The sequence below is a fragment of the Cinclus cinclus genome, chromosome 19 (assembly GCF_963662255.1).
Source record: "Cinclus cinclus chromosome 19, bCinCin1.1, whole genome shotgun sequence".
NCBI lineage: Eukaryota > Metazoa > Chordata > Aves > Passeriformes > Cinclidae > Cinclus > Cinclus cinclus.
The window spans coordinates 11325285-11353096 of NC_085064.1; the positions used below are offsets into that span (position 1 = coordinate 11325285).

At 47.0% G+C, this 27812-nt stretch overlaps 1 protein-coding gene across 2 annotated transcripts; it reads right to left on the minus strand.

The window, feature by feature from the left end:
• On the minus strand, positions 1-27710 carry DPP7 (dipeptidyl peptidase 7). 2 transcript variants are annotated; one of them, XM_062505734.1, is made up of 13 exons: positions 27622-27710; positions 27203-27316; positions 23144-23283; positions 22310-22473; positions 17576-17711; positions 7823-7904; positions 6001-6167; positions 4843-4903; positions 2948-3066; positions 2708-2864; positions 2333-2397; positions 1455-1525; positions 1-809 (listed from the first exon to the last, which is right to left on the minus strand). In XM_062505734.1, the coding sequence occupies exons 1-13, from the start codon at positions 27683-27685 to the stop codon at positions 668-670; spliced, it is 1482 nt and encodes a 493-aa protein (XP_062361718.1). In that variant the 5' UTR covers positions 27686-27710; the 3' UTR covers positions 1-667. The 2 variants fall into 2 exon arrangements, with proteins under 2 accessions (XP_062361718.1, XP_062361719.1); XM_062505735.1 differs by having other exon boundaries at positions 667-1617.
• Between the last annotated feature and the right edge of the window lie 102 nt (positions 27711-27812).

Below are 27812 nucleotides of genomic sequence, written 5' to 3' on the forward strand. Positions count from 1 at the left end.
TTTATATCACACACTTTGATTTATTTATAACTGATTTTAAAAAGCTCTGAAGATGTCTCAGTGGAAGTGTGCTTTACTGGTCATCAATACACAGCCCTTGAGTGACAGCAGTGCACACCAAGACTCCTTTGTGTAAATCTTCATCTCAGCAACTGGAATCTCTTGGACAAGTTAAAACTGAAACACCCCCAACCCACAGCCCTGGCTGATAGTCTGTTTTAGATAACTGGGCTAGTAACTAGTAGAGCTCACCATGATCCTGTGTAATCATGATCATACATCTGCTTTTCTACTAGCCCTCTAGTATTTCCTTTTTCTCTACAAATAGTTTACTTTCACCCGTAAGGTGCTCCATTCAACCATCCTGTTCAGGTCTCTGATGGTTCTTAGATGTTCCAGGCAAGCTTTTCTTACTGCTGCCCTTTTTAACAGCTCATTCTGAGCAGGCAAGCATGGAGCCCAGAAAGTGTGATTTTGGCTTCTGTCAGTGATTTGGCCTTTTGCATTTCTTTTGATGCTCAATGAGGTGCAGGTGGGACACTTCGGGAAATGGAGTTCCCACCATCATGGCAGTGGAGAGAACAGTATCCCAGCTAGCCTAGAACCAGTGCAGCAGGCTGCTTTGTCCTGTGGCAGTTGCACGCAGGGGCTGCAGAAACAGAGGGGCTCAGATCTGGCCGCCTGCTGCAGCTTCTGCACCCTGCTCCTGCACCCGCTCCATGCCTGCAGATTTCACCCAGCTGCTGATGATCCCAGCTTCAAGCTTGCGCACTTCCATGACAGATGGGGGGTCAGCTGGGTTGTGTCCCCTGGGGAAAACACAGCAGTGTCAGTTACTGGACAGTGGGTTTTTACCTCCTGCACAGGCAGAGTCAGCATTGTTAAGGACAGAGACAGACTGGTTTGTGCTTCACATTTATGCCCTGGAAACCAAGTTGCAGTATCTGATCTCCAGTGGGGAGATCTCTCCCTGCGTGGGGCTCAGCCTGGAGAAAAGGAGGCTCAGAGGGGACCTTCTCACTCTCTACAACTCTCTGATGGGAGACTGTAGCCAGGTAGGGGGTAAGGATCTGCTCCCAGGTAAAAGGACAGGACAAGAAGAAACAGTCTCAAGCTGAAACAGATCTTTAGACTGGGTAACAGGGAAAATCTTTTAATGGAAAGGGTTGTGAAGTATTGGAACAGATTGCCCAAGGAAGTGTTGAATTCACCATCCCTAGAAGCATCCTAAAAACTTGTGAATGTGGCACCTGAGGACATGGTTTAGTGGTGAACATGGTTGTGGCGTTGGGTTAATGGTTGGACATAATGATTTTAGAAGTCTTTTCCAACCTCAACAACTATGTGATTCTGTGATTCTAAAGTATCTCCTGGTTGGTTGGGCTGTGGCTTGCCTGAGATCAAATACCCAGGGCATCAGGATTTTGCTAGCCAAAGGAGAGTTTGGTACTTACCGGAGATCAAGGTGATGGGCACCTCCTTTAATGGTAAGTGCAATCAGTGAAGGGCTGAGGCTGCTGTTTATCTGGGAGGAGAAGGAGCAAAGACCAATTCTCACCAAGTTACTGGGAAGAACTGGACTTGAGTTCTGAAAACTGGAACATGATCTGGGCAAAACTGAGGAAAAGCATGGGAAGATATCCTTGCTATGGCTAGTATTCACAACTAAACAGATCACCTGTCCCAAATGAAGGGAGTGTTTTCTGCAAGGTGGGAACTTTCAGCTGATTCCAGCACAGGCAGTTGGAAGTTAGGTCTTGCCTTTGGGCCCATGCATCCTAAGAAGCCTGTTCCTCCAGGGATTCCAAGCCAGCCTAAAGCACTGAGCTTCTGTATTTAATCAAGAGCTCAACTAACTCAAAATCTAGTCCTGCGTAATTTTTTTTTTTTAATTTTAGACTGGACACTGACAGCACTCTGAAGTTCTGTTGACTCTAAAGCCAAAACATGTTCTGTTTCAAGTTGCTGCTCATAGCACCCACCTGGTCTCACCAAGTGTGGTGGGACTGGAGAGAGCCAGTAGCAGCACTGAGACCATGTGTGAACACAAACACTCCAGGCTGTGGTTCAGACCCTGGGTATGGGCTAAGGACACTTCACTAGGTGTCTGCCCTAGTGAAGCCACATTTTTTCAATCAGTATTCCTGGCTGGTGAACACTACTCAATGTGTCCATCATTAGTGTCCCAAGATTCCTCAGTGGTTCACCATGAAACGGCTGCTCACAGAAACTCAGGTTAAAACTGAATTTCCAGTGCTGCTTTGAAAGGGAGGGCAGTATGTCACCTGCAAAGGCTGCTCTGTGCTCAAGGTACAGGAGTGCACATGCTTACCCCACCACCAGCCCATGGGTCCAAATCTCCATTTGAAAAAATGATGTTGCTTGCACTTTTCAGGTCTGAAATTCAAAGAATTCATATTTGAGAGGTCTTCCTGCCCAGTTATCCAAATGTGTTTGGCTACTGCAGCAAATATGGCCAAAACCAGAAAACATTGCAGACTTGAACAAATTACTGATAGTTTTTATGTTTTCCTTTTCTGTCCCAAAGAGATACAGAAAGGTCTGTTTGGCTCAAGTCAGCACAAGGCTGTGACTTTCTGCCAGGACTCAGTGTGCTGTGCCTGTCCTCATGAGGCTCATCTGGACAGAGGGAAACAGGAGACAGCTACAGGGTAACACAAAGGGACAAGCAATCAGCACAACTCACCTTCTCCCCAAAAGTTTGTCTGTAGCCAGTGTGCTCGTGGCCTCACACGCCACTTGTTCCAACAGTATTGCTCACGCATGACCTCGGTGAAGGGCATCTCAGGGAACATGTCGGTCACATTGTTACTGTTAAATGTTAAGTTGATCTCGGTGCAAACCTAAGAGAAGCACAAGAGCTGTCATGGGGCAGGAGCATAGCCAGGACAGCAGCTGAAACCTGCTGGGGGTTCCAACCCCTTACCTGGTAGTCCCAAGCCTCTGCATCTGAGCCGATGCCACAGCCCGTGGGGTCAGCACAGAACTGGTACAGCTGGTATATATCATAACACTGTGCCGAGCCAGAGGAGTTGTAGAACACCCCTGCCAGGTGGAAACAGCACAAAACCAGTCACTAACTCTGTCTCACCCACCGCCTCCCACATGAATTTCATGGCCAAAACCAAGCCAAGAGCTGAGTGAGTATGCAAGGATGGGACAGAGCTCACAGAGCCTAGAACTGTGGAAAGTTACAATCCAACTTTACAGTAAAGCTTTTACATGGGGCTGACAAATTCCTCCAGATGACAGAAACTTGGTTACTGCTCCTAATTCAATGTGATACTGTTCTGTTTAGACAATTTCCTTTGTAATGGGTTAAAAGCCTGGATAGCAGGCAGAGTTTCAGCTATGCCAGGTTCAGCAGGTCCCTGTGGCACCTTGCTCAGCTTACTCCTCTGATTTCCCAAGAAAAAAACTCCCAAAGTGTGCCATTCTGGTATTTTATTCAGTTTCTTTTGAGGCTTTGATTGCTAAATGTGGATCAAAAATCTGGCACCCTGAACCCTAAAATGTTCAAACAGATGTTGGAAAACTAGTTTCCTTTATTATGAACCAAGCAAACCTGATGTGACAGCAATATCACTTGAGATATGATGGGTAAGTGCTAGTCTGGTTCTCTGCAGATGGAGGGATTGGATTCACATTAAGGAGACAGAGTATTATTGCCCTGGAAGCAATCTGTGGATGACACTAATGCTGTCCCCATTCACCTGTGGCCAGTTCAGCATCACAGCCCATGGCACTGTGCTCTACCAGGCAGGAGGTGGGTTGATGCAACACATGTAGAAAAGGTGTTTTCCTGTATGACACACAGGGGCAAGTATGGAGGAAAGCCAGTGCCTTGCCTGAAGTTCTAGTGGATCATTCCTCTTGTATGATTAAACACCAAACGAATGCAGCTGGGAAGATAGGAAGAGGCATGAGGTGTTCCTCTGCAACTGGGAGGAAGAAATCCATCCTTGGCTTACTCATCTCAAACAAGACTCCTAGTCTTCATCACAGAAGTACCATGTGAATACATCCAGTAGATCTGACAGTGTTTGCCAAGACATTAGTGTTTTAACAATGCTTCTAGCTGCCAGTCAAACATCTTTAGCAGTGATTTAGGACTGGTACATTTCTGACTTGGGGCACATATCATATGGAAAAAAAATAGCTGCCAGTCATTCTAAACTGCATTAAACCTGTAAGAATTCCTTAAATTTCTTTTTTTCTGTCATTCAGAATGTGTTTTTCTGAGCAATGACCAAGGTAGAACTCATTTTTAATAAGTAACTTGAGAGATTTTATGAGGAACTCTTCCAAAGTTCTTCAAATTCTATCTCTGTTAATAATTTCCTCACAAACACTGCTGGCTGACAAAGTAAGTGCTCACACAGATAAATGTATATGTGTACATGAGGTATGTAAGATTGCCTTGCCCCTGGATTAAGACCACAGGACTTGTCCTCAACAAGCAGACCGGAAAATTTCCCTCAGTGAATGTGCACTGAGCCTGTGACTGCTAGAGCCAGAGTATGGGTAAACTTCTAGAAAAGAACTAAGTATCTCAGAAGTCCACATCTCATGGACAGACAACAGGCTATGGGGCTGCAATGCCTGAGAAACATGACAAGAATAAGTTGGTAAAGGTGAGAGAATGAACCTATGGGCCACTGTGAGATGTCCTGACAGACAAAATCAACAAGGGGCAAAATATCCCAGAGGGAAATCACAGTCATACCAACTTCCCTGACACAGCAATGTGACAGGTCTACTACAGGTGCTTCCAGAACACGTGGTGGTACATAAAAGATCAAACTGATAATATTAACTCACCAACAAGAGCAGCCAAGCCTTCAATGGGGTCTTTGTGGGCAATAATTTGTTCACAGCTGACCTGGGTGAGACATATTACAGGCAAATGGCACACAGAACCAGTTACCTTCTGGCAGGGCTATGCTGGAAGATTCATTAAAATTATAATCTACATATTTTATGGCTCAGCAGCTTTCCAAAGGCCTAATGTGACAGGTCATGAAGTTTTTAGCTTTCTCCCCTGCAGCAACAAAATTCATAGAAGCAAGGAGACAGGACAAGGGCAGACAGTTCCTTCACTATGTTAGGGAGCTGTGGAGGGGCACACAACAGTTCCTCCTAGAATCAGAATATTTTAATGCCCTTTTCAGGGAGTAGAGGCAATGTGCAGAATAATTATTTCCATTTTAGAGGTCATTAAACAGACTCTAGAAGGAAACTGGGTGCCCAGTGGAGCCAGAGGTAGCATGTTCAGACTTCCAGTGCAGCAGAGCCTGTATGACCTCTTGCACAGTGTGCTCCAGATAGGACTAGAACCCTAAAGGCCACAAAGCCAGAGGCAAATGATGCCCCATGGGCTTGACAACACACCAGAAGACACCAAGAATTGCAACAGCCTCTTGTGATCTTGGATCAAATGTGGTACCTTTCAAAAGCAGCTGGTGTCTTAGAGGTCTTTGTAAACACCTGAGAAGCTGGCCCTTTTCCCACACTTTACCATCTTTGATTCTCTTGAAAGTTCACAGGTTTTCCAGTCCCCACGGCAGCAGGTTTTTTTCTGCATTATACCTGAGGTACATCCGCTTCCTGGGCAGTACTTTAAAAAGAGCCTGATTTTCACATCTCCATCCCTACGCACCAAGAAAAATACACCTCTGAAAGATGGGTATAACAGAACTACTTTTTTCTTTTTTTTAAAGCTACAAGTTTTCAGTATTTAAAAGCTGAAGTCAACACGCTTGCACAATGGTTTGTGTCTAAGGTAAAGGCACAGCAGGATAGGAGTGACTCCAGCAAACCTCACAGCAGTCACCATCACAGAGACGTTTTAATTGTGTAGATTTACTGTCAAACTGGAAGAGCTGCAACATCCATCACTACTGCCCTGTGACCATCACCAGTGGTGTCTGCCTGACAGTGTCCTAAGCTCCAATCACCCACTCACACCAGTGTTCTCACCTTCACTGGATTGGCAGGGAGGTCACCCATGAAGTCGGTTCTGTATGGATAGTCCATCATGGCCATCATGGTGAAGGCATTTCTAGCAAACCCAAACAGCTGATAAACATCGTCCTTGTTAGAGATCTTATTGCACGTGGCCATTTTGCTGCTGATCTCATCATAGGCTGCAAAAGAAAGGGAAATAGAAGACACAAACTTCAACAGAGGAAAGTAACAACAGGCTTCAGCATCTTGTTTTGCTCAGGAGTAAGAGGATGCTGTAACATATGATGAGGTTTTTAGTGGAAAGGACACATTACATCTGAATTTACACATGTGAATGGAACATTCAGACACAGCCTCCCTGAGCAGTGTCATAACCTCATGTGGCCCACAGCCCATGCTCTGCCCCTCATGGAGCCACTGATACCTCCCTGGGGAGGCTGGAGGAATCGGCACCTGCTGAGTGCTGGAACTGAAAGAGTGAGCAGCGCAGCTTGGTATAGCCTGTCCTTGCCAATGTCCTGATGGCTGCTCCTGCTTATGCCTGCAGGCCCCTTCCCTGCAGGGTGGCTGTGTCCTGCAAGGCAGGCTCCCCAGGCAAGCTCTCATTAAGGAGAGCAAGAGGTACATATAGGACCCAGTGAGATTCAAAAGCTGGAAAAACTGGCAGGGAAAAAAACAAAACAAAAAAAAAAAAAAAAAAAAAAAAAGGCAGCTTCTTGGGAGGAGGGTGCATCTGCAGTTAAGAACTACCAAATGAGAAGAGTCCTCACAAAGGACTCCCAAGACATGCCTTCAAACATCAGTGGGATGCAGACGTCAGCTGGAGTCATTCCTTCAAGATGTACCTGTACACCTTTGCTTTTCTGCTGTGGAAAGCTGCTCCCTTCATTTTAATTTTCACATTTTGGAGTCACAGTTCCTGTCCCCACGCTGCTCTACAGCTGACCACTACAGCATGGCTGCTTTTCCTCGGAAACCCACAGCCTGGGGCCTGACTTCTAATACACGCTTGAGGGCCAAAGCTTTAAATATGACCACTTTACCCCCAGCTGCAGGAAGCATGGCCCCAGTCAGAGCTGGAAGAGCTTTACTAGTTAACAGTAACACTCTTCCTGCTGTGACCCAAAGCCAAAATAAGTGTTTTGATCCCTGGCCTCCTCTGGCAGTTCCATGACCAACAGCAACTGGGAGGCACACAGCTCCTGACACACAGCATCACAGAGACTCATCACTAAAGCTCCAGACAGACCCAGAAGCCACCATATTTGTCCCAACACCACGCACAGCTTCTAGGAGATGCTGCATCAGCCCATGGCATCTAGTCCAGCCTACTTAGGAGCCACTGCAGAGGTCTCCACCAGTCTGTCCTAACTGTCCAAGACTGGAGATGGAAGGGACTGGGGGTGATTGTTTCGGGCCCTCCACATATTTTCTCAGATCTGTCCAGTGAGCTGAGCCATACAGCTGTCATACCCACCAGAACAACTCTTCATGGTGTGAATATTGAGGACAGGTATCTGGGGAAATATATGGCTTTACTAGCATAAAATACTATGCAAGTGGTTTTTCACTTTGGTGCAGAAAAAATGGTTTCATTAACACTGTGCAAAGCTTTGTAGAGCTACTTATGTTTCTGCGTTAGTTACCAATTTTAGTGGTAACTGAAATTGTTAATAAAAGAAAAAAATCCATTGTGCAAGCAAAAAGAAGCCATGTGGACACCTGCACTGATTTACCCGAACAACTATCTGAAGTAAAGCTGTATCAACTCTTTTCCCCCGTGACTGGGAATGCTGGCTGACCTTGGGAGCCATCTACAGGGCTCCCTCCTTACCTCCACTCAGGCACAGGTCCTTGATCTGCTGGAAGGCATTACGGACAGCTGTGACACAGTCTAAGCTGGACTTCTGAAAATCCTGAAGGGACAGAAACGATACGAGATGACAGTTTCTCACAAGAGATACTTGAAGAGGCTGCAATGGAAAGAACTACCAGAAGGACCAGAAGATGACAGGGGTTATTCGCCCGCTGGTCAGCACCTCATTTGCATTTCCAACAGCAGTGAAACCAGCGCTTCTGCCTTGTCCTTCAGAGAGTCAGCATGTCTCTGCAGAAGCCAACAGCTCAGGTCAAGCAGCAGCTGTGTCACCAGGTCTGGCTGGGATGAGCCATCAGACAGAACACTGCCCTTCATGGAGCATCAGGCTGAAGGCAAAGCAGCAAGCGAATATGAAGCATGCCTCAGAGAGGGGGGCAGGCTGCAAGGGTCATAAGGATTTAGTTGTTTTTAAACACAGAGTCCTTGAAACTGCACTTTGTCGGTGAGAAGGAGCCATGGGAGAAGTCAGTTATGCATTGGGACTACAAGACCATGATCTTATTTTCTTCTTAAGCCTACTAATGGCCTGCCAAATGACCATGTCCTTTTTCTTGAGAAAACCATTACTAATCCTGAAAAAGCTCTTTAAGTTGGGTTGAAGAGCTGTGGTTGGTTAAGGTGGATCAAGTTGTTTCTGTGATTGAAGGCCCTAAGAGCCCAAGCTCTTTCTCCTCTCTCAAGTTGAAAAGCAGATTGTATCTGCTGGCAATCAGTGTTTTGTAACAAGAAGAATTATTAGGGCTCTTCTGAGGTCTCTTTACCCTGCTAACCACAAATCGCTAGCTAGGCATTTTTCTCACCTCAACTTAAAAACAGATTTGGGACCTTTCTTTTCCTCCTAATTCTTAGTCTGATAATTATGTTTAAAGAAATCATTGTGGGGTTTTCCATAGTTTACCTGGGCATCCCTTTAGGAGGTCCAAATATCTTTCTCAATGTGCTTACTGATCTTCACCTACTAATGGCTCTAACTGGAATGTGAGGATAGCTTGGCCTAGGACAGAGGAACGTATCTGCTCTGGGTGCTGTGATGGCTGAGCTCTCCTCTAGGTCCTCTGGCATGAGGACCTTTTTAAGCTCATCCCCAGACCCTTACAGACCAGAAACAGTTTGGCTTAGCAGAGGCAGGAGAAATTGCAGCCATTCCATGTGCCTTCATTGGGACTAACAGCTCTCATGGGTGTTCTCAGCAAGAAAAACAAATCAGATTTCAGATGCATAAACTGCAAATCAGAGCAACCTCCACACTGAAGATGGAAAGGAGTACTTTGAAACCATATAGTGCTTGCTTAAGAGCTCAGCCCAGAGCTTGGCTTACTGATGCAGAGAAAATAGATTTATAAATTATTTGGGAAGTTTTTTCACATGAAAGGTTAAAGCCTTAAGTTTGAGGGTGTGTAATGACTCACAGCATATTCACAGCTGAAGCAAGACAGGGATGCTGAAAGGAAATTAACTTCAACCAGAAGTGGGAAGAATTCCCACTGCAGGGCCTGTTGGGTGACTAAATTGAAAGGAATAAGATGAATGTGTCTTTACAAATAGACTGTGAATCTGCTTGTAGATAGGGCCAGGGACTTATAGATAGGGAAGTAACAGAAGAAACTATCAGTTCTAGAAAATGTTACTAAATTGACATGGACCCGTTGCTCAGCCAAGGCCATGTTAAACTCCTGAACTTAGAGAAAAAGAACAAAGGCTTAAGAGAATTATGAATAGTGTTTTGCTATATAAAAGAAAAAAAGGAGGGGTGAACAGCAGAGGGGGACATAGAGTAGGTGATTTGGGAAGTCTGTACCTTCCAAGTACCTCAGCCAGTGAGGAAAGGAAGTGGGTGATGCATTTGGAAAATCAGGATAAAAATGGGGCTGTGTCCCCCAACCATTTAAAAGACCCCATGGGAAATGCTCTATGGCCTCTCCCTTTATTAAAATAAAATTATAGGACTCCTCTATCTCCTTTTTGGATAGAAACCTCTGGCGAAGTGAGTTTTTCCACACAAAATAGTATTACATTTTTTGTTTGAAAATATGTAACTTTAAGACAAGATGTATATTATTCTTTTATGCATTTAGGAGTTTCACATGTGTTCATTTTCATATAACAGTCTCTTCTTTATAGTTACTGGTAAAGCTATCTGTTGTGTAAGTCTCCACACAGAAACAAGTCGTTCATGTATATAAATAAGAACAAAGAGACCAGAAGTTACATACACAGGTGTGGTCCTTGAAGTGGAGAATAACAACAAAATAACACAAGAATGACAAGAATATGTCAACAAAGATGAATCACCTCCAGACCAGAGGGATGGGGGAGAAGAATGCTAAGGTGTCCCAAAGTAACCTAAGACTAAACAGCAAGGTAAAAATCACCCCTGAGACATCTCATGTGCTAATGTCAGACCACCCTGCTACAGTGAACTGAGCACTGACTGGAGCATGGGGAGAAAGGCACTAGTTAAGTTGACCAGTGAACAATTTCTGTGTAAATTCTTTGTTGTAACTTGTATAAAAGCCTGCAAACTCCCCAAAAAGAGGTGCAAGCTTAATGAACTATAGCCTAGCAATAATTCTGTGCAGAAAAGCAGGAAAGGTCTCAGCTCTGTGTGCTCTTTGGCTCCTGCACCAGGCACAGATCACAGCCCCAGCTGAGGGACAACAAAGGTAGCTCATACAAAGCCACCTGTGTCACCCAGATCTAGAAATTCACATCAAAAAAGAGGCAGAACAGACACCATCACAAGTGTTGAGGGTTAGTTCTTTCTTTTTTTTTCCCTCTGTGGAATTTTCCCCATTGTCATGCTAAGATACCTGTTGACTGGGCCCTGGTGACAAGGGGGAGGGGACGGGAGGGAAGAAGCAAGCCCCGCGAGATTCAAACAGCCAGAAGAGGAAGCGGAAGGCTGGGTCTCGGCCCATTTCCCCCGCGGAGTTCGGACGAGAAGGACAATCGCCGTCTGTGTCCCATCCCAGCGTCGGGAAACCACCATCGGACCCTGCCCGGCTGTCTTCTCGCTGTGAACTACCACCATCCAGCACTCTGCTGAGAACCAGGACCGACACCGTGAGCGGAGAGCTCTCTCTCCATCTCTCTCTCCCCCTGGGACAGCGCTGCCATCACCCCCAGCCCTCCTGCGGCTCTGCAGGACCCGCCCGCCCCCAGCACCGGGAACTGCAGCTCAGGGAAAAGGTGCCTGCAGCCAGAAAACAATGGGACTGAGTCACTGTTCTGTTTGTGGGTAATTTCATAGCTGTTGTTGTTCTTGTCTGTCTTGTTAGATATACTAGTAAAGAACTGTTATTCCTACCCCCATATCTTTGCCTGAGAGCTCTCTTAATTCCAAAATTATAATAATCTGAAGAATCACATTTTCTTTCAGTCCAAGGGGAAGCTTCTGCTTTCCTTGGCAAACACCTGTCCTTCAAACCAGGACAGATTTTGGCGCCCAACGTGGGGCCCGTGGGCATTGAGAGAAAAGGGTGAAAAAGGAATAACAGTTCTTGAGTTTCCTCAGTTTTGTGTTAGGTGGCATCATGTTGTCCAGCTTACCGTGGTTTGGGCTCCATGTGGCCACAGCTTTATCTCTCCCATTTGCAATCCCTTACTTGAACATGGGTCCTATAACTCAGGCTGCTGTAACTATTATCCAGTTCCTTTTGTGGGCTGATAACGTGAGAAATTAATGGATTTTTAACTTCCTCTGGAAGGTGGGCACATGGATTCGAAGCTATCACACTCTAACTGTATGATTTTGGGGCTACTTTAATAATGGTACATACTGTGAGGATATGACACCAGGGAAAATTTTGTCCCAACCCCTTACACAGTTTTTTGGGTCTGCTCCACCAGCTTTTGAGGGGTTCAAATCTCTTCTAAGCAGTAATGATATCATACAGTGGCTGACACTGCTAATAGGCCTTGTAAACCTGTTCTATTTAACATTCCGAGATGAGGGGAGATTGACTTGGATGACAACCCTGATACGTCCCCCAAGGAATAGGGATCCTGCCCCAGAGCCTGGCCCTGCCCCAGAGCCTAAGGACTCTGCCCCAGAGCCTGACCCTGCCCCTGCCCCAGAGACTAAGGATTCTCCCCCAGAGACTAAGGATTCTGTCCCAGAGCCTGACTCTGCCCCTGCCCCAGAGACTAAGGATTCTGCCCCAGAGACTAAGGATTCTGCCCCAGAGGTTAAGGATGTTGCCCCTGAGCCTGATTCTGCCCCAGAGTTCACCTCAGAAAGGAACTATCCAGAGTGGGTGGGGTTTCTAGTGAAGGAGATGGGCCAAATGCTGAAGGAGTACCTTTCCCCAGCTCTTGAGAAACTCTCCCCCTGCCTTAAAGAGGGAGAACCTGATGGTGCAGCACTGGAACCCACAAATGTTACATCTCACCAGGTTCCAGCTGAACTGCAAGGGCACTCACAGCCAGCAGCAGTTGCCCCTGTGGAAACTAGAAAGTCTAAGGTGAAAACAAAGCACCTAGATAATAATGATCAGAAAGCAGGGCCCTCACAACCAGCAGGGGAGCCAGAGGTTGAGATCGTCACAGAGTCCCTGTCATACGAGAGTCTCCGTAATCTGCGTAAAGATGTTGTACGAAGGGGCCGTGAGGCTTTTACAACGTGGTTACTGCGGGTCTGGGACCTTATGGGTACAGGTGTGCAGCTGGATGGTACTGAGGCAAGGAATTTGGGACCCCTAACCCAGGACTCAGGTGTGGATCACATATTCGTAAGGGAACGAGGCCCCCTTTCCCTCTGGGAGCAGCTTTTAATGAGTGTAAGAGAGAGGTTTGTCCATAGAGAGAGAATGCAGGAGCACCACCATAGAATGCGCTGGAAAACCGCTGAGGAGGGGATCCAACAGCTGAGAGAAGTAGCAATACTGGAGGTACTCTTTGGGAGGGATGGACAACATGACAATGACCCCGACAAGGTCAGGTACACAGGGCAGATGTTGTGGAATCTCGCACACCTGGGGCCATCTCAATACACCACATTCATTGCAGCCATTAATGCTGACACCAACCACGAGACAGTGGGTTCTGTTGCCGAGAAGCTCAGAAATTTTGAGAGTATAATGAATGGCCCAATGCAGGCTCAGGTCTCTGCCGTGATTAGGGAACTCAGAGAGGAGTTTAAGGAGGAGATAAGAGGGGTGAGGGAGGAGATGAGGAAGGTCAATGCAGCACCAGTGCAAGTCACAGATCCCAGAGTTAGAGCCCAACGTCCCCCAGCTAAGGAGAGAGGATACACCCCACGAGCTGACCTGTGGTTCTTTCTGCATGACCATGGGGAAGACATGAGGAGGTGGGATGGGAAACCCACTTCTGCCCTGGCAGCATGGGGGCATCAACTCAAGGAGGGAAACACTAACCAAAGGAGCTCCACTAAAGTGAAGGTAACTGCAACTTCCCATAACCAAGATGCAGGGTATTACAAAAGGGAGGATGATTTGTCAGATCCCCTTGAGGGAACCTCCAACATGTATGCCCAGGAAGGAAATAATAACCAGTGCTAGAGGGGCCCTGCCTCTAGCCAGGGAGAGGCACGGGAAAACCGGGTCTTTTGGACGGTGTGGATCCGATGGCCTGGCACATCAGAGCCACAAAAACATAGGGCATTAGTTGACACTGGTTCACAGGTCACCCTAATACCATCAGAACATGTTGGGGAAGAGCCTGTTTCTATTGCTGGGGTGACAGGGGGATCACAGGAATTGACTTTGCTGGAGGCTGAGGTGAGCCTGACTGGGAAAGAGTGGCAGAAACATCCAATTGTGACTGGCCCAGAGGCACTGTGTATTCTAGGCATAGACTTCCTGAGGAATGGCTATTACAAAGACCCAAAGGGACTCAGGTGGGCTTTTGGAATAGCTGCTGTATAGGCAGAAAACATTAAGCAATTGAACACCTTGCTTGGACTGTCAGAGAACCCATCTGTAGTGGGACTCCTGAAGGTGAAGGAGCAGCAAGTGCCAATTGCCACCTTGACAGTGCACCACCGGCAGTACAGGACAAATCGAGATGCCGTGATCCCCATCCACAAGATGATCCGTGAGCTGGAGGGCCAAGGGGTGGTCAGCAGAACCCACTCACCCTTCAACAGCCCCATCTGGCCTGTGCGCAAGTCTGACGGAGAATGGAGATTGACTGTGGACTATCGTGCATTGAATGAAGTGACTCCACCGCTGAGCGCTGCCGTGCCGGACATGCTGGAACTCCAGTACGAGCTGGAGTCCAAGACAGCAAAGTGGTACGCCACCACTGACATTGCCAATGCATTTTTCTCCATTCCTCTGGCAGCAGAGTGCAGGCCTCAGTTTGCTTTCACCTGGAGGGGCGTGCAGTACACCTGGAACCGACTGCCCCAGGGGTGGAAACACAGCCCCACCATCTGCCATGGACTGATCCAGGCTGCACTGGAAAAGGGTGAAGCTCCAGAACATCTGCAATACATTGATGACATCATTGTGTGGGGGAACACGGCAATGGAAGTATTTGAGAAAGGAGAAAAGATCATCCAGATTCTGCTGGGAGCCGGTTTTGCCATCAAGAGGAGCAAAGTCAAAGGTCCTGCCCGAGAGATCCAGTTCCTGGGAGTAAAGTGGCAAGACGGGCGGCGCCAAATCCCCACTGAGGTCATCAATAAGATCACCGCGATGTCTCCACCAACCAACAAGAAGGAAACACAAGCTTTCCTAGGTGCCATGGGCTTTTGGAGAATGCACATTCCTGAGTACAGCCAGATCGTCAGCCCTCTCTACCTGGTCACCCGGAAGAAGAACGAATTCCACTGGGGCCCTGAGCAGCAGCAAGCCTTTGCCCAGATCAAGCAGGAGATCGCTCATGCTGTAGCCCTCGGCCCAGTCAGGACGGGACCAGAGGTGAAGAATGTGCTCTACTCTGCAGCCGGGAACAAGGGCTTGTCCTGGAGCCTTTGGCAGAAGGTACCTGGTGAGACCCGAGGCCGACCTCTGGGATTCTGGAGCCGAAGTTACAGAGGGTCTGAAGCCAACTACACCCCAACAGAGAAGGAGATCTTGGCTGCTTATGAAGGAGTTCAAGCTGCCTCAGAAGTGACTGGCACAGAAGCACGGCTCCTCCTGGCACCCCGACTACCAGTGCTGGGGTGGATGTTTAAAGGGAAGGTCCCCTCTACCCACCACGCCACCGATGCCACATGGAGCAAGTGGATTGCCCTCATCACACAGCGCGCCCGTATCGGAAACCCAAATCGCCCTGGGATTTTGGAAATAATTACAAACTGGCCAGAAGGTGAAAATTTTGGTCTTGCCGATGAAGAGGAGCAAGAACAAGTGACCCGGGCTGATGAAGCCCCGCCATACAACCAACTGCCAGCAGATGAAACTCGCTACGCTCTTTTCACTGACGGTTCCTGTCGCATCGTGGGGATGAACCGGAATTGGAAAGCAGCCGTATGGAGCCCCACACGACAGGTTGCACAAGCTACTGAAGGAGAAGGTGGATCAAGTCAACTTGCTGAACTCAAAGCCGTTCAGCTGGCCCTAGACATTGCTGAAAGAGAGAAGTGGCCAAAGCTTTACCTTTACACTGATTCATGGATGGTAGCCAATGCTCTGTGGGGCTGGCTGGAAAGATGGAAAAAAGCTAACTGGCAACGTAGGGGAAAACCAATCTGGGCTGCTGATGAGTGGAAAGACATTGCCAGTTGGGTAGAGAAGCTACCCGTAAAGGTCTGTCATGTAGAAGCCACCACTGGATGGTTGGAAACCTACCCTGTGCCTCATGCCACTGCCCGCAACACCATCCTGGGCCTGGAAAAACAAGTCCTTTGGAGACATGGTACCCCTGAGAGAATTGAGTCAGACAATGGGACTCATTTCAAGAACAGCCTCATAAACACCTGGGCCAGAGAACACGGCATCGAGTGGGTGTACCACATTCCTTATCACGCACCAGCGGCTGGGAAAGTGGAACGGTGCAATGGGCTGCTTAAAACCACCTTGAAGGCACTGGGTGGGGGGACTTTCAAAAACTGGGAGATTAATCTACCAAAGGCCACATGGTTAGTGAACACCCGAGGTTCCACTAATCGAGCAGGCCCTGCCCAGTCTGAGCCCTTGAGAACACCAGATGGGGACAAGGTTCCAATGGTGCATATGAGAGGTATGCTAGGAAAAACTGTTTGGGTGAACCCTGCCTCCAGCAAAGACAATCCAATCTGTGGGGTGGTTTTTGCTCAAGGGCCAGGTTGTACCTGGTAGGTGATGCAAAGGGATGGAGAGACCCGATGCATACCCCAAGGAGACCTTGTTTTAGGGTGAACCACCTACAATACTGTGCCTGTATCTGTAACTGTATGGATGTCTATTAATTTGAAGATTTTAATTTGATTTGGCATGATGGTAGGGGAAAATTCGGGGTGGATAATGTTGAGGGTTAGTTCTTTCTTTTTTTTTTCCCTCTGTGGAATTTTCCCCATTGTCATGCTAAGATACCTGTTGACTGGGCCCTGGTGACAAGGGGGAGGGGACGGGAGGGAAGAAGCAAGCCCCGCGAGATTCAAACAGCCAGAAGAGGAAGCGGAAGGCTGGGTCTCGGCCCATTTCCCCCGCGGAGTTCGGACGAGAAGGACGATTGCCGCCTGTGTCCCATCCCAGCGTCGGGAAACCACCATCGGACCCTGCCCGGCTGTCTTCTCGCTGTGAACTACCACCATCCAGCACTCTACTGAGCACCGGGACCGACACCGTGAGCGGAGAGCTCTCTCTCCATCTCTCTCTCCCCCTGGGACAGCGCTGCCATCACCCCCAGCCCTCCTGCAGCTCTGCGGGACCTGCCCGCCCCCAGCACCGGGAACTGCAGCTCAGGGAAAAGGTGCCTGCAGCCAGAAAACACTGGGACTGAGTTACTGTTCTGTTTGTGGGTAATTTCATAGCTGTTGTTGTTCTTGTTTGTCTTGTTAAATATACTAGTAAAGAACTGTTATTCCTACCCCCATATCTTTGCCTGAGAGCTCTCTTAATTCCAAAATTATAATAATCTGAAGAATCACATTTTCTTTCAGTCCAAGGGGAAGCTTCTGCTTTCCTTGGCAAACACCTGTCCTTCAAACCAGGACAACAAGATTTCAGTATAACCATGTAGTACACGTCTTTCCTTATAAGATAAACATAAATAAGTTCTAACACCAACTTTTCATGGCCTTAAACTGCAAAAGTCACATTTAAATTTTAGTTTAAGTGATCCTGGGACACCTTGCACTTTTTTAGTCACAAAATGAAGATTTTCAAGTTCTTCATTGAACTGCAATCATTTTGGACTAAGGAGACGCTGTGAATCATTGATACCAATTCAGCATATTGGGAGAGGATTTGAAAAAATAAATTGTCCAAAAGTGGTTCAGCCAGGCACAAGGGAAAAATTCCAGGCTGTAATACAGTCAAGCCACTAGAAATGGGAAAGTCAGTTCTTAGTGGTACTAAAGGTACTGGGAGAGAGTTGTGCTGCTTTGAGCAGCACCTCTGAACCCTGAGCTGCCCCAGCTACGGCAGTGCTCAGCCATCCTGCAGCTACTGCCTTCCGTTTCAGGTTACCATTTAATTGCACTCTCTACTTAGCAGTGATACTGTGAAGACAGGTATCTATTTAAATACCTGGAAAAGAAAAAAGAAACAGCATTCCTAAAGGAAGAAAATACTGCTCCTGAAGAGAGATGCTACTTACTGCTGTGACATCTCTGAAGAACTGGGAGGGGTCTCCAAGCCCAGCCACAGACAGCAGAGGAGCACTGGCGGCTAATGCTCCAGCCACAACATTTGGGTATTTCATCCTCAGGTAAGCGCTCAGCATTCCTCCATAGCTACCAAAGAGAAACAAGTTATTTCCTGTAACAGACAACTTATACTGTAATAACTCAGAAGTTCAGGCCAACATTTATAGGCTCACCTAGGTTCACCTAACCCAAGGTAACAATAAGCTCATGGATATCTGTGATGCTTCATTTTCATGCATGCTCCGAGATATGCATGATGCTCATGGGATATCTGTGATGCTTCGTGCCTCATCCTCATGTTGACCCAGTTATGGCCAATGAGCAGCACACAGTACTCTTACTTGTCTTTCCCCAAATGCTCACAACCAGCTCTGGTGGGAACACAGCAGATCAGTTTGCTTCTGCAGACAAATGTAAATCCTGCCTTAATATTTAACTTTACACCATCCTGAGCATGTCCCAACAGCTTACAGCAGAGCAAAGCAGGATTTGAGTGAAGCACTAACTGTACATTTTGCAAACAAAATTGCAAGAAGTAGCTAAAACTACTCAGAACTTTGCCAGACTTCTGGCAAAGGGTGTCCTTGAACATGGCAGAACAGGCAGCCCTGTTGACTCCTGGAAAGTGGAGACTATCCTGCCTGGGCACCCCAAATAACAGCTGCGTAGTTGATCAGCACAGATACAGGGAAGGGGAAAAGTTAACAAATGCCACAAGAAAACTCTACCTTGGTAGCTTCAGTGCCAGGGCCACAGTTTACACATGAATCAAGGGCTGCTACATAGACCCAAGATGACAGAAATCAATAATTTGCTTATGGTTGCAGAAGTCCTCTGAGGCCACTGGGGTGGCAAATGACATCCCCAAAACACAGGTGAAACCTGGTCTAAACTCCAAGCTTAAAAGCACTCAATCTCCCTCCCCAACACCTCAAGTGGTTCAGTAAATACCAATCCCAAAACACCCCCATGTAAAGCAATTTTCATTTCTCTAGCCCTGGTCCTGGATACAGGCATTACCTGAAACCTGCTGCAAGTAATTTCAGATTGATTTGGACAGGTTATAAGCACCAGAAGTGGTCTGTTTTTTCTCTCTCAGGGAAATGCTGTGCTTCTCCAGCACTGCCATATTTCAGTGTTCTTCATTTGAGTTTAGCATGTTCAGGGGTGCTGCAGACTGAGCCCTCAATTACACACAGAGAGGTGAAGTCTAACATGCTAGGATGTTTTGCTGTATCCCTCTCCCATCTTCCTATCCCAGGACAGCTTCTGGGCCTTCCTACTCTAGCTACTGCCCTGATAGTCACAGTATAAACCCCCAAGAGATCAACAGTTCAGTCACCACACTACAAACAGGTGAAAGCTTAATGACAACTATCATGCCAAATGCTTTTTAGCTCACTGAAATTGAATTTGAAGCCCTGTACTTCTGGAAGACTTTTGGAGGGAAGCACTGCTCTACTACAAGAGAGGGCATCTATCAAGAAACAAGGACATCACATCTACCCTCCTGCAGCACCATGAGCACTCTGAGAAAGGACTGCTGCAAGGAACCGAAGAGCAGCAGAGCAGAATTATGAAAAGGCCTACAGTGAAAATGGCTGGATGCTGTTAAAGAGGCTGTGTTTAATAAAAAGCTGTATGGCTCCTTGAAAGAATATTTTACCAGTTATTAGTTTCCTGTGTTTCCAATGTAAAATGTTCTGATCCTGCAGGAAGAATTTCTCATTTTTGTAAGTCATAGAATATGCTGAGCTGAAAGAGACCCATCACGAACCTTGAGTCCAACTCATGGCCCTGTGGAGGACACTCCCTGTGCCTGGAGAGTTGTCCAAACACTTATTGAACTCAAACAGTCTTGGTGTATGACTACTTCCCTGGGAAGCCTGTTCCAGTGCTCAACCACTCTCAGGGTGAAAGACATTTTCTTGATATCCAATCTAAACCTCCCTTGATACAGATTCATGCTGTTTCCTTGAGTCCTGTCACTGACCATGAGTGAAGAGATCAGTGCTCCACAGGATATTGAAGAGGGCAGTGAGGTCTTCCCTCAGTCTCCTTCAGGCTGAACAAACCAAGTGATCTTAGTCACTCCTCCTCTTCAGACCCTTCCCCATACTGACTAATATCCGGTATGCCACTGGACCCCCAGGTCCCTTCCCACAGCTGCTCTCCAGCCTCTTGTTCCCCACTCCATACACACAGCCAGTGCTGCCCCATCCTAGGTGAAGAACCCAGCACCTGCCATTGGAAAACTTCATAGGGTTGGTGATTGTCCATCTCTCTGATTTACTGAGGTCTCTCTGCAGGGCCTCTCTGCCTTCAAGGGAGTCAATGGCTCTTCCCAGTTTAGTGTTGTTGGCAAACTGACTGAGTATTCCTTCAAGTCCTGCATCCAGATCATTAACAAAGATGTAGAAGAGCTAAGGGCTGAGGATGGAGAATCCCACTAGTGACTGGACACCAGCCTGGTGTTACCCCAAACACTGCAACTCTGTGCCAACCAGTGAGCCAGTTGCTCACCCATCATATGCTGGACATTTTGACCAGAAAAATCTTTGGGAGAGATAGCATCAAAAGGTTTGCTGAAGTCCAAAAGAATGACATTTACTGGCTCTCCTAGATCAAACAGGTGGGTTACCTCATCACAGAAGGAAATCAGGTTCAACATGCAGGACTTTGCCCTCCAGAAGCTGGCTGTGACCAATGACTGCATTACCCTCCAGGTGGTTTTTCAATACCTCCCAGAATAATAGTTGCCATGATCTTCCCAGATTTTACAGGCACTGAAGTGAAACTGACAGGCCTGTAGTTTGCAGGGTCCTCCTTCTTGCCCTTCTTGAAAACTGGGACAATGTTTGGCAGCTTCCAGTCAACTGGGCTCTCTCTGGATTCCTAAGGCCACTCAAAAAAACATCAAGACAGGTTCAGCAGTGACACCAACAGCTCTCTGCAGATTCTTGGATGAATCCCAACAGGCCCCGTATATTTGTAGGGATCCAAATGGAACAGCATATCCTGCACATGTTCAGGGTCAACAGGGAGTTGATTATTCTTGCATTCATGGTCCTCCAGCTCAGGGCACTGGGATCCCTTTGGTCTGTCAACCATGGTGAAGACAGAGGCAAAGAATGCAATAAACACCTCTACCTTGTTTCTGTCCCTGTTTGTGAGGTGACCATCCTCATCCCGGAACAGACCAATGTAATTGCTATGTTGCCTTTTGCCATTAATATATCCAAAAAAACTTATCGTTCTCCACAGTTTTGGCAGCTTCAATTCCAATTAAGCTTTAATCACATGAATTTTCTCCCTAGAGTGGGGAGCAGTATCTCTGTATTTTTCTCATGTCACCTGACCTTGCTTCCTCTGGGCACACAATCTCCTTTTTCAAGTTACTTCCAAGAGAAGATCCCTGTTCAGCCAAGCTGGCTTTCTGCCTCGCCTGCCTGACTTTTGACACTTGGCAATTGCTACTCCTGTGCAACAGGCAATACCTAAAATGTAACCAACACTGATGGACTCCATCACCTACAAAAACATTTTCCCAGGGGAGTTTACTCAACAATTCCCTAAGCAGACTGAAGTCTGCTGAAGTCTCTCCTCATGGCCAGAGCTGAGGTTTTGCTGGCACTTTTCTTCCTGCCAACAGAGATTTTAAATACAATGGCTTCATGGTTGCAGTGGCCAAAACAGCTACCAATCCCCACTTGGCTCACAAACCCCTGTCTGTTGACAAGCAGTAGATCAAGAAGGGTATCATTCCAATTCTGCTCCTTTAACAACTGTGCCATACAGTTGTCATCTGGGTTTTTCACGGAATTTTCTGGCCTAGACTGTACCACCCATGTGATTTTCTCAGATGATTTCTGGCAAGCTGAAGTAGGGCACAGGAAGTTGACTTGAAAGCATCCTTAGCTCCTCTTTGTTGGTGTCATCATCCTATCTGGGAGAGCCAAACTAGACTCCCACAGTGACATCTGCATTGTTTATTTGTCCCTTAATTTTTACTCAGAGGCTTTCAACTGTGCCACTGCCTATTGTGAGCTCTAGACATCCTACCCCTTCTACTACATACAAAGCCATCTCCTCATCTCTTCTGCCCTATCCCTCCTGAAGAGCCTGGTAACCATCCAAAAGGGCACTTGTTACATGACTTATCCTACCAGACTTATCCTTTTGCTAATGGTGCCAAATCTCTGGGCTTGGGCCAAAGCTTTGAACTCCTCATGCTGCAGGTATTAGTGCAGAAACATTTCAGGTGAGGTCCACTGTAGCCAACACCTTGTGAAGCAGATTGAAGGATCCCATTAGTGCTTGTTTCCTCAGGTTTTGGCACACCATCCCATTGCCCATCATGGGCAAGCCTGGTATTTTCTCTTGACCCTTTCCAAGCTATTTTTTTTCCGGCAGTTCTGGATGATTCAGACATTGAAGAAGTTTAGAAACATCCAGTCAGGGGTGCTTCTCCAAAGCAACCACAAATGGAGACTAATTCCTGATGGGAAAGCAGAGTGGGACCTTGTGATGAACTCATGGGAGCTGAGGCATAGGCATATCTGCTCTCAAAAGGATAGCTTAAAGCTCTGCATTGGGAACTTCCCTGAGAGCAAAATAGATCTATGGTAGCATAACTCTGGCTGGGAAAGGATGCAGAGAACAGAGGGAGCCCACACAATCCTTACCTGCCCCCGAAAGCGATGACAGGGCACTCTGTGGCATCAAACTGCTGTTTAAGCTCAGTAATGAGCACTGCATAGTCAGCAAGGGCTTGTTCAATGGTGAGCAGAGCGGTCTTCTTCAGCTGTGTTGACTCAAGTCCAAAGGGAAGAGACTTCCCATAGTACCTCTGAAATGAAAGAGATACACAGTGGCAATGCTGGTCTGGATCTTCTCTGCTTTCACCATAGAGCTGGGCTAAGTGAGCACTAATATGAAGAGATAATAGAGCATGAGGTGTCCTCTAACTTGTCCATAACTAAGGAAGTGCCTTGTCTCCTGCACCTGATACACAGACACCTTCAGGACAGATCATGGAGAGGATGGCCAGTACATGACAGCTACCTCAGTGTGTGCTGAAGTGGGTTCTCAGCACGTATATCTCTCCTGAAGTCTCCCACCACAAAAGGGAACATGCCTAAGATGATAGATAGCAGACTGAATAGAGTAGTGTGGGAAAGGTTGGCTCGGGACTTTGCAGGGTAAATATTATCCAAACAAAGTATCTCTCTACTCCAACATGGAATTTAAGGCCTGTAGAAACTACTTACAAAAGCAAATCATTCGTGGCATAGGCTGTACTGAAACATCAGTCCTGGAATGCTGGGAGGCATAGTAAAAAGTTACTCAAAAGCCATGATTATGTAAAGATCTGCTGTCATGGGGAGAAAGCTTTTAGCAGGTCTGCCTCAGCTCCATGGCAAAAAAGGGTACCATTATTACAGACCTGCAGAAAGCTGAATTTGGTAACGCTGAACAGAACAGGGCTCTAAAGGATGTATAACGACTAAAATACTCACATGTTCAGCAAAAATGACAAGTGCTTGCTGTTCCTCTGCCAATTCAAATATGAAGTCAGAGTTCTGAGCAAAAATCCAGATGTCACCTTCATTGCCAGTATAGAAAAAGATGGGTCCGAATCCTTTCTTCCAAAACTTTGCTGAGGTAATTGGAAGCAAGAAATTAAAAACGAAAATAAAAAACCCCAAACCCACAAAAAACACATAAGACCCCCCAAAGCACAACAAAAAATACGTGCATAAAATGAGTCAACTTTTGGTGACTTTGGGAAGGAGCTTAACAAGGAAAAACTGTGAACAAGCTGATTCCTGAGACCTGACCTGGGACACAAAGGTGTTAGAAAGTCCAGCCTCCATAAATCTCTCATTTGGGTGGGGGTAAATAAGAGCTTCCATGAGATCAGTGCATGGCCTGAATATTTCACTTCTGTCTGAAAAATACGTAAAATCTCAAGTTCTGCAAGTCCTTTGCAGATAGCTGCCCCCTAAAAGAGCCACTTCCCATTTATATACCCTTTGTAGCCCAACTCACTCCAAAACACTTGCACAGCTCAATTTTCACACAAAACTGACATTAGGGAATTGTCTGCATTTTTCTGATGCTCCCGTTGGGATACATAAAGTTGTAAATCCCGTATCATAGGATGGTTTGAACTGGGGAGGGAATCTTCAAAGACCATCCAGTTCAAGCCCCCTGCCACAGGCAGAGATAGCTCCAACTAGACCAGGTTGCTCCAAGCCCCATGCAATCCGGCCTTGAACACTTCCAAGGATGAAGGAGCTACAGCTTCTCTGGGCAACTGGAAGAGATGGTCTGAAGTTTCCCTCATTTACCATACGACCATTGCAAGAAGACCCTGGTGAACCCCACTTGCTTCAGACTGGAGTTCTGGCCTGGTCGGCTTTGAACAGGAGTTCTGGCCTGGCCGAAGTGGATGCTTGCCAAGTAACTGTTTGCAGGTGTACTGTACCGTCACAGTACACGGCTCTTGAGCAGACACTAGCCCAGACACGTCAGCACCTGCTTCTCTGAGCATATGATGGTCCATAAATCTCCCTAACTCTTGACCAGACATCACTCACTTTGAGAAAAGACTATATAAAGGTGACTCTTTGGAAAACCCTTTTGAGATCTCCTCACCTAAAGAAGACACATCTATTGCCCGACCACCACAGGATGACCATCACAAGGATGTCATCCCATCCACTGGTAGCTATTTCCCACCCCTTCTTTCTCTCTCTCTTTACTTTGTTTCCTTTAACTCTCCCCTCTACCTCATAACTGTGTTGTTAACACAAAATAAAAGTACTCTGCTGTGAGTATAATGAAGTATACTGAAGCCCCCTGCTGGGTCTTTTCTACTGAGATCAAATGATCCATCCCACCTGTATTAGCAGATGGTGACAGCGACCTGTGCCAGGTCTTTCCCACCCTCACAGGGAAGAATTTCTTCCTTACATCCAATCCAAATTCACTATCTGTCAACTTCAAACCATTGCCCCTTGTCCTATCACTACTGGCTTTGGTAAAAAGCCACCCCCCTCTTTTTCACAAACCTACTTTAAATACTGAAAGGCCACAATAAGGCCTGCCCAGAGCATTCTCTTCTCCAGGCTGAACAAACCCACTCTCCAAGCCTGCCTCCAGAGCAGAGAGGCCCCAGCTGTCACAAGGGAAAGCTTCAGACAAGTCATGCCTTAGCCTCAAATTTTGGCAACATTTTAAATTTAAGGAATCACTCTGGCTCACGGTTCTAATGACAACAAATGAGATCTACTTATAAAAAAGAAGCCCCCAAACACCTGCTCCCCACACTGTGGGGTGCAGCCCAGGATATGCTGGTATCTGTTACATATGTAACACATATGCATATGTGTGTGTGTGTGTGTGCCTATATGATGATGATATATGAAGATGATTCAAGAATGAAGCTTCGTCTTCAGATCACTTTATAACTGAAGGCAAATTGAGTCTGGCAGGACAAGCTGAGCTGTGATGCCATCACTGGCTTATCTAACAAACAGTTGCTCTAATGCTTGCTGACTTTTAATAAACATTTGATTTTAGCTTAGTCATAAACTGGACAGGAATTAAGAGGGATAATAAATAGTTTTCTTCAATGACAAACCTCAGACGACCAGTTAAGTGTTGATTTCAACTCATCATCCAAAGAGACCCTGCATAGCAGTTGTCCCATGGATGCTGCTGTTACATGAGGCTGTTCTCATGAACACATTTAATTCTTGGCATTCTCAGCACAGAATTGCCAAAGTTAGACACGGTTTGGAATGGGATTTGAAACCTCTCATTAGTGCAACTGCTCCTCTTCATTAACAAAGAGGCCAACTGACTCTCTATGCTGCATTTACTTGGAGTACTGGGTAGGTAACTGGAGTGCTCAGTGCTCTCTTTCCTCTGGCTTCTCTGATATGCTTCATGGTTCCTGGAGTAAACAACCATCACAGGAGCCAAAATCAAATCAGATGGGCTCCTTAGAAAGGTATCTGTTTTTAGATTGAAATCCAAGGGAACTGCCAGCTAAACTCCAGAGTATCAGATTCCCTGTTGCAAAATTAGTCTTCATTTTCTTGCTGATAATCTGAAGTCTCATATTGCAAAAAAAAAAAACAGTAGAGGGAAATGGAATTACATGAATCTTGAATAAGAAACTCTCTATAAACCAGCAGAACCACAATGTTAATATTTTGCTCCTCACAGGTATTATTCAGCTCTGCCCAGGACTCACAGATAAAACATAACACTTTAAAAGAAAACAAACATTAGTTGCACAATGCTTTAAACCATGTAATCCCAACATTCTGTTCAAAAAGGGCCACTTAATTAGTGAAATCGCAGCCTTGGTATGCTCTCAGAATTCACTGCTAGGTCCATATCTTTGGGTTGAACTGATCCACGAATTCATACCTGGTGAAACACATGACTTTGCACAGATGCTGAACAAACTGCAGAGCAACAGGCAATGTGAAGGTGAGCTGCAGCATCTGAAGACCCCAATGCATCTGGGAGGCAGCAGCAGGTGGGCACCAAGTTGTGCAATGCTCACATCTTTTGCTATTCCCAAGTCCACCTCTCTCCCTGCAAATTGCTCCCCAATTCCTTTGTATAGGAAGGGTTGAAAAACATGTGACATTGGTTATGGAAATTGCTGTCTTTTTAGTCACATGCTGTTTAAAAAGGCCTTTTCTCTTTTACTGTCAGTGACATAAAAGGGAGATGCAGATGGCTCCTTGCTGGCAGTGCTCACTGTTTGGCATGGATTAAGCTATCTACAGTTGCACAATTTCAAATAATGCAAACCACTGATCCAAGAGGAGTTACCTTCAGTCCTAAAAATGACTGGCACAGAGTGCAACTTTTCAGTCACTATCTGTTTTTCCTGATGCATTCAGAGCACTGAATTATATGCCCTTGTAAGAGATGCTGGTGTCAACTGTATTTCAACACACATACACAGAGACAGCTCCGGTGCAAATCTAACACAGCTCCTGCTTCTAGTCTACTCTTGTTCCAGAGAGGCCAATCCCCACAATCCCCTCTGCACCATACAGCCAGAACAGAAGGCAAGAAATGAATTCCAGACTGGTTTATACTGGAAAGGACCTTAAAGCTCATACAGTTACACCCCTCTGCCATGAGCAGGGACACCTTCCACTATCCCAGGTTGCTCCAAACCCAGTCCAACCTGGCCCTGGACACCTCCAGGGATGGGGCTTCTCTGGGTACCCTGTGCCAGGGCCTTCGACCTGCACAGGGAAGAATTCCTTCCTAACATGCAATCTAAGCCTACTCTCTTTCAATTTAAGGCCAGACCCCCTTGTCCTACAAGTATGTGCCTTGATAAAAAGTGGAAGAAAAGGAAAGAGAGAGGAGGATATAGACAATACTAGGGAATGCTTGGCTCGTATAGGGTTGGCCCTTTGCTAACATTGACTCTTAGTTGCCAAGTGCTCTGGCTCCTGTTCTACCTTGGAACAGAAGCAGTTAAAACGTAAGCATAAAGGAATCCAGCCCAAAGCCATAGCACCCAAGAAACCTACCCGACACCAGGTACCGCTGCAGGAAGGTCTCGTTGCCGCAGGTCTCGAAGCTGAAGTGGTCCCGCACCTGCGGGAAGAGCCGCTCCTCTAGAACGGGCCGCATAACCCGGGCAGCTGGAGGGGGCATCATGAGCATAAGGAAACAGACAAACAGGCGTTGTCATCGGGTATGGCACAACCCAGCCTGGGGACCAGGGGCCGGGAAGCTCGGAGAGCCCTCCCGGTGCTCCCCAGGCTGGCTGAGGGCTCCCACCCAGTGAGGCTAGTTTAGGGTTCTGCCCGGGGCCTGGAAAAGCTAGCTGAGGGCCCCGTCCATAGAAGGGCCCGGGACTCTGGTCGAGGAAGAAAGAGGTCAGGCAGAGGGGTCCGGCCCGAGGAGCAGGGGGAGCACGCAGAAGGGCCCGGCCCGAAATACCCACCGGGAGCGGCACGGGCAGACGACAGCAGCAGGAACGACAAGAGCGACAGCACCAACAGCGCCATAACGACCACCCCACCCGCACCACACTGCGCGGGCACCAGTCACGTGGTGTCACGTGACCACGCGAGCGCCACCCGGTCCGTTGTGGCGGCCGGGCCGGGTCGTCGCCTCCCGAACTTCCTGGGGGTG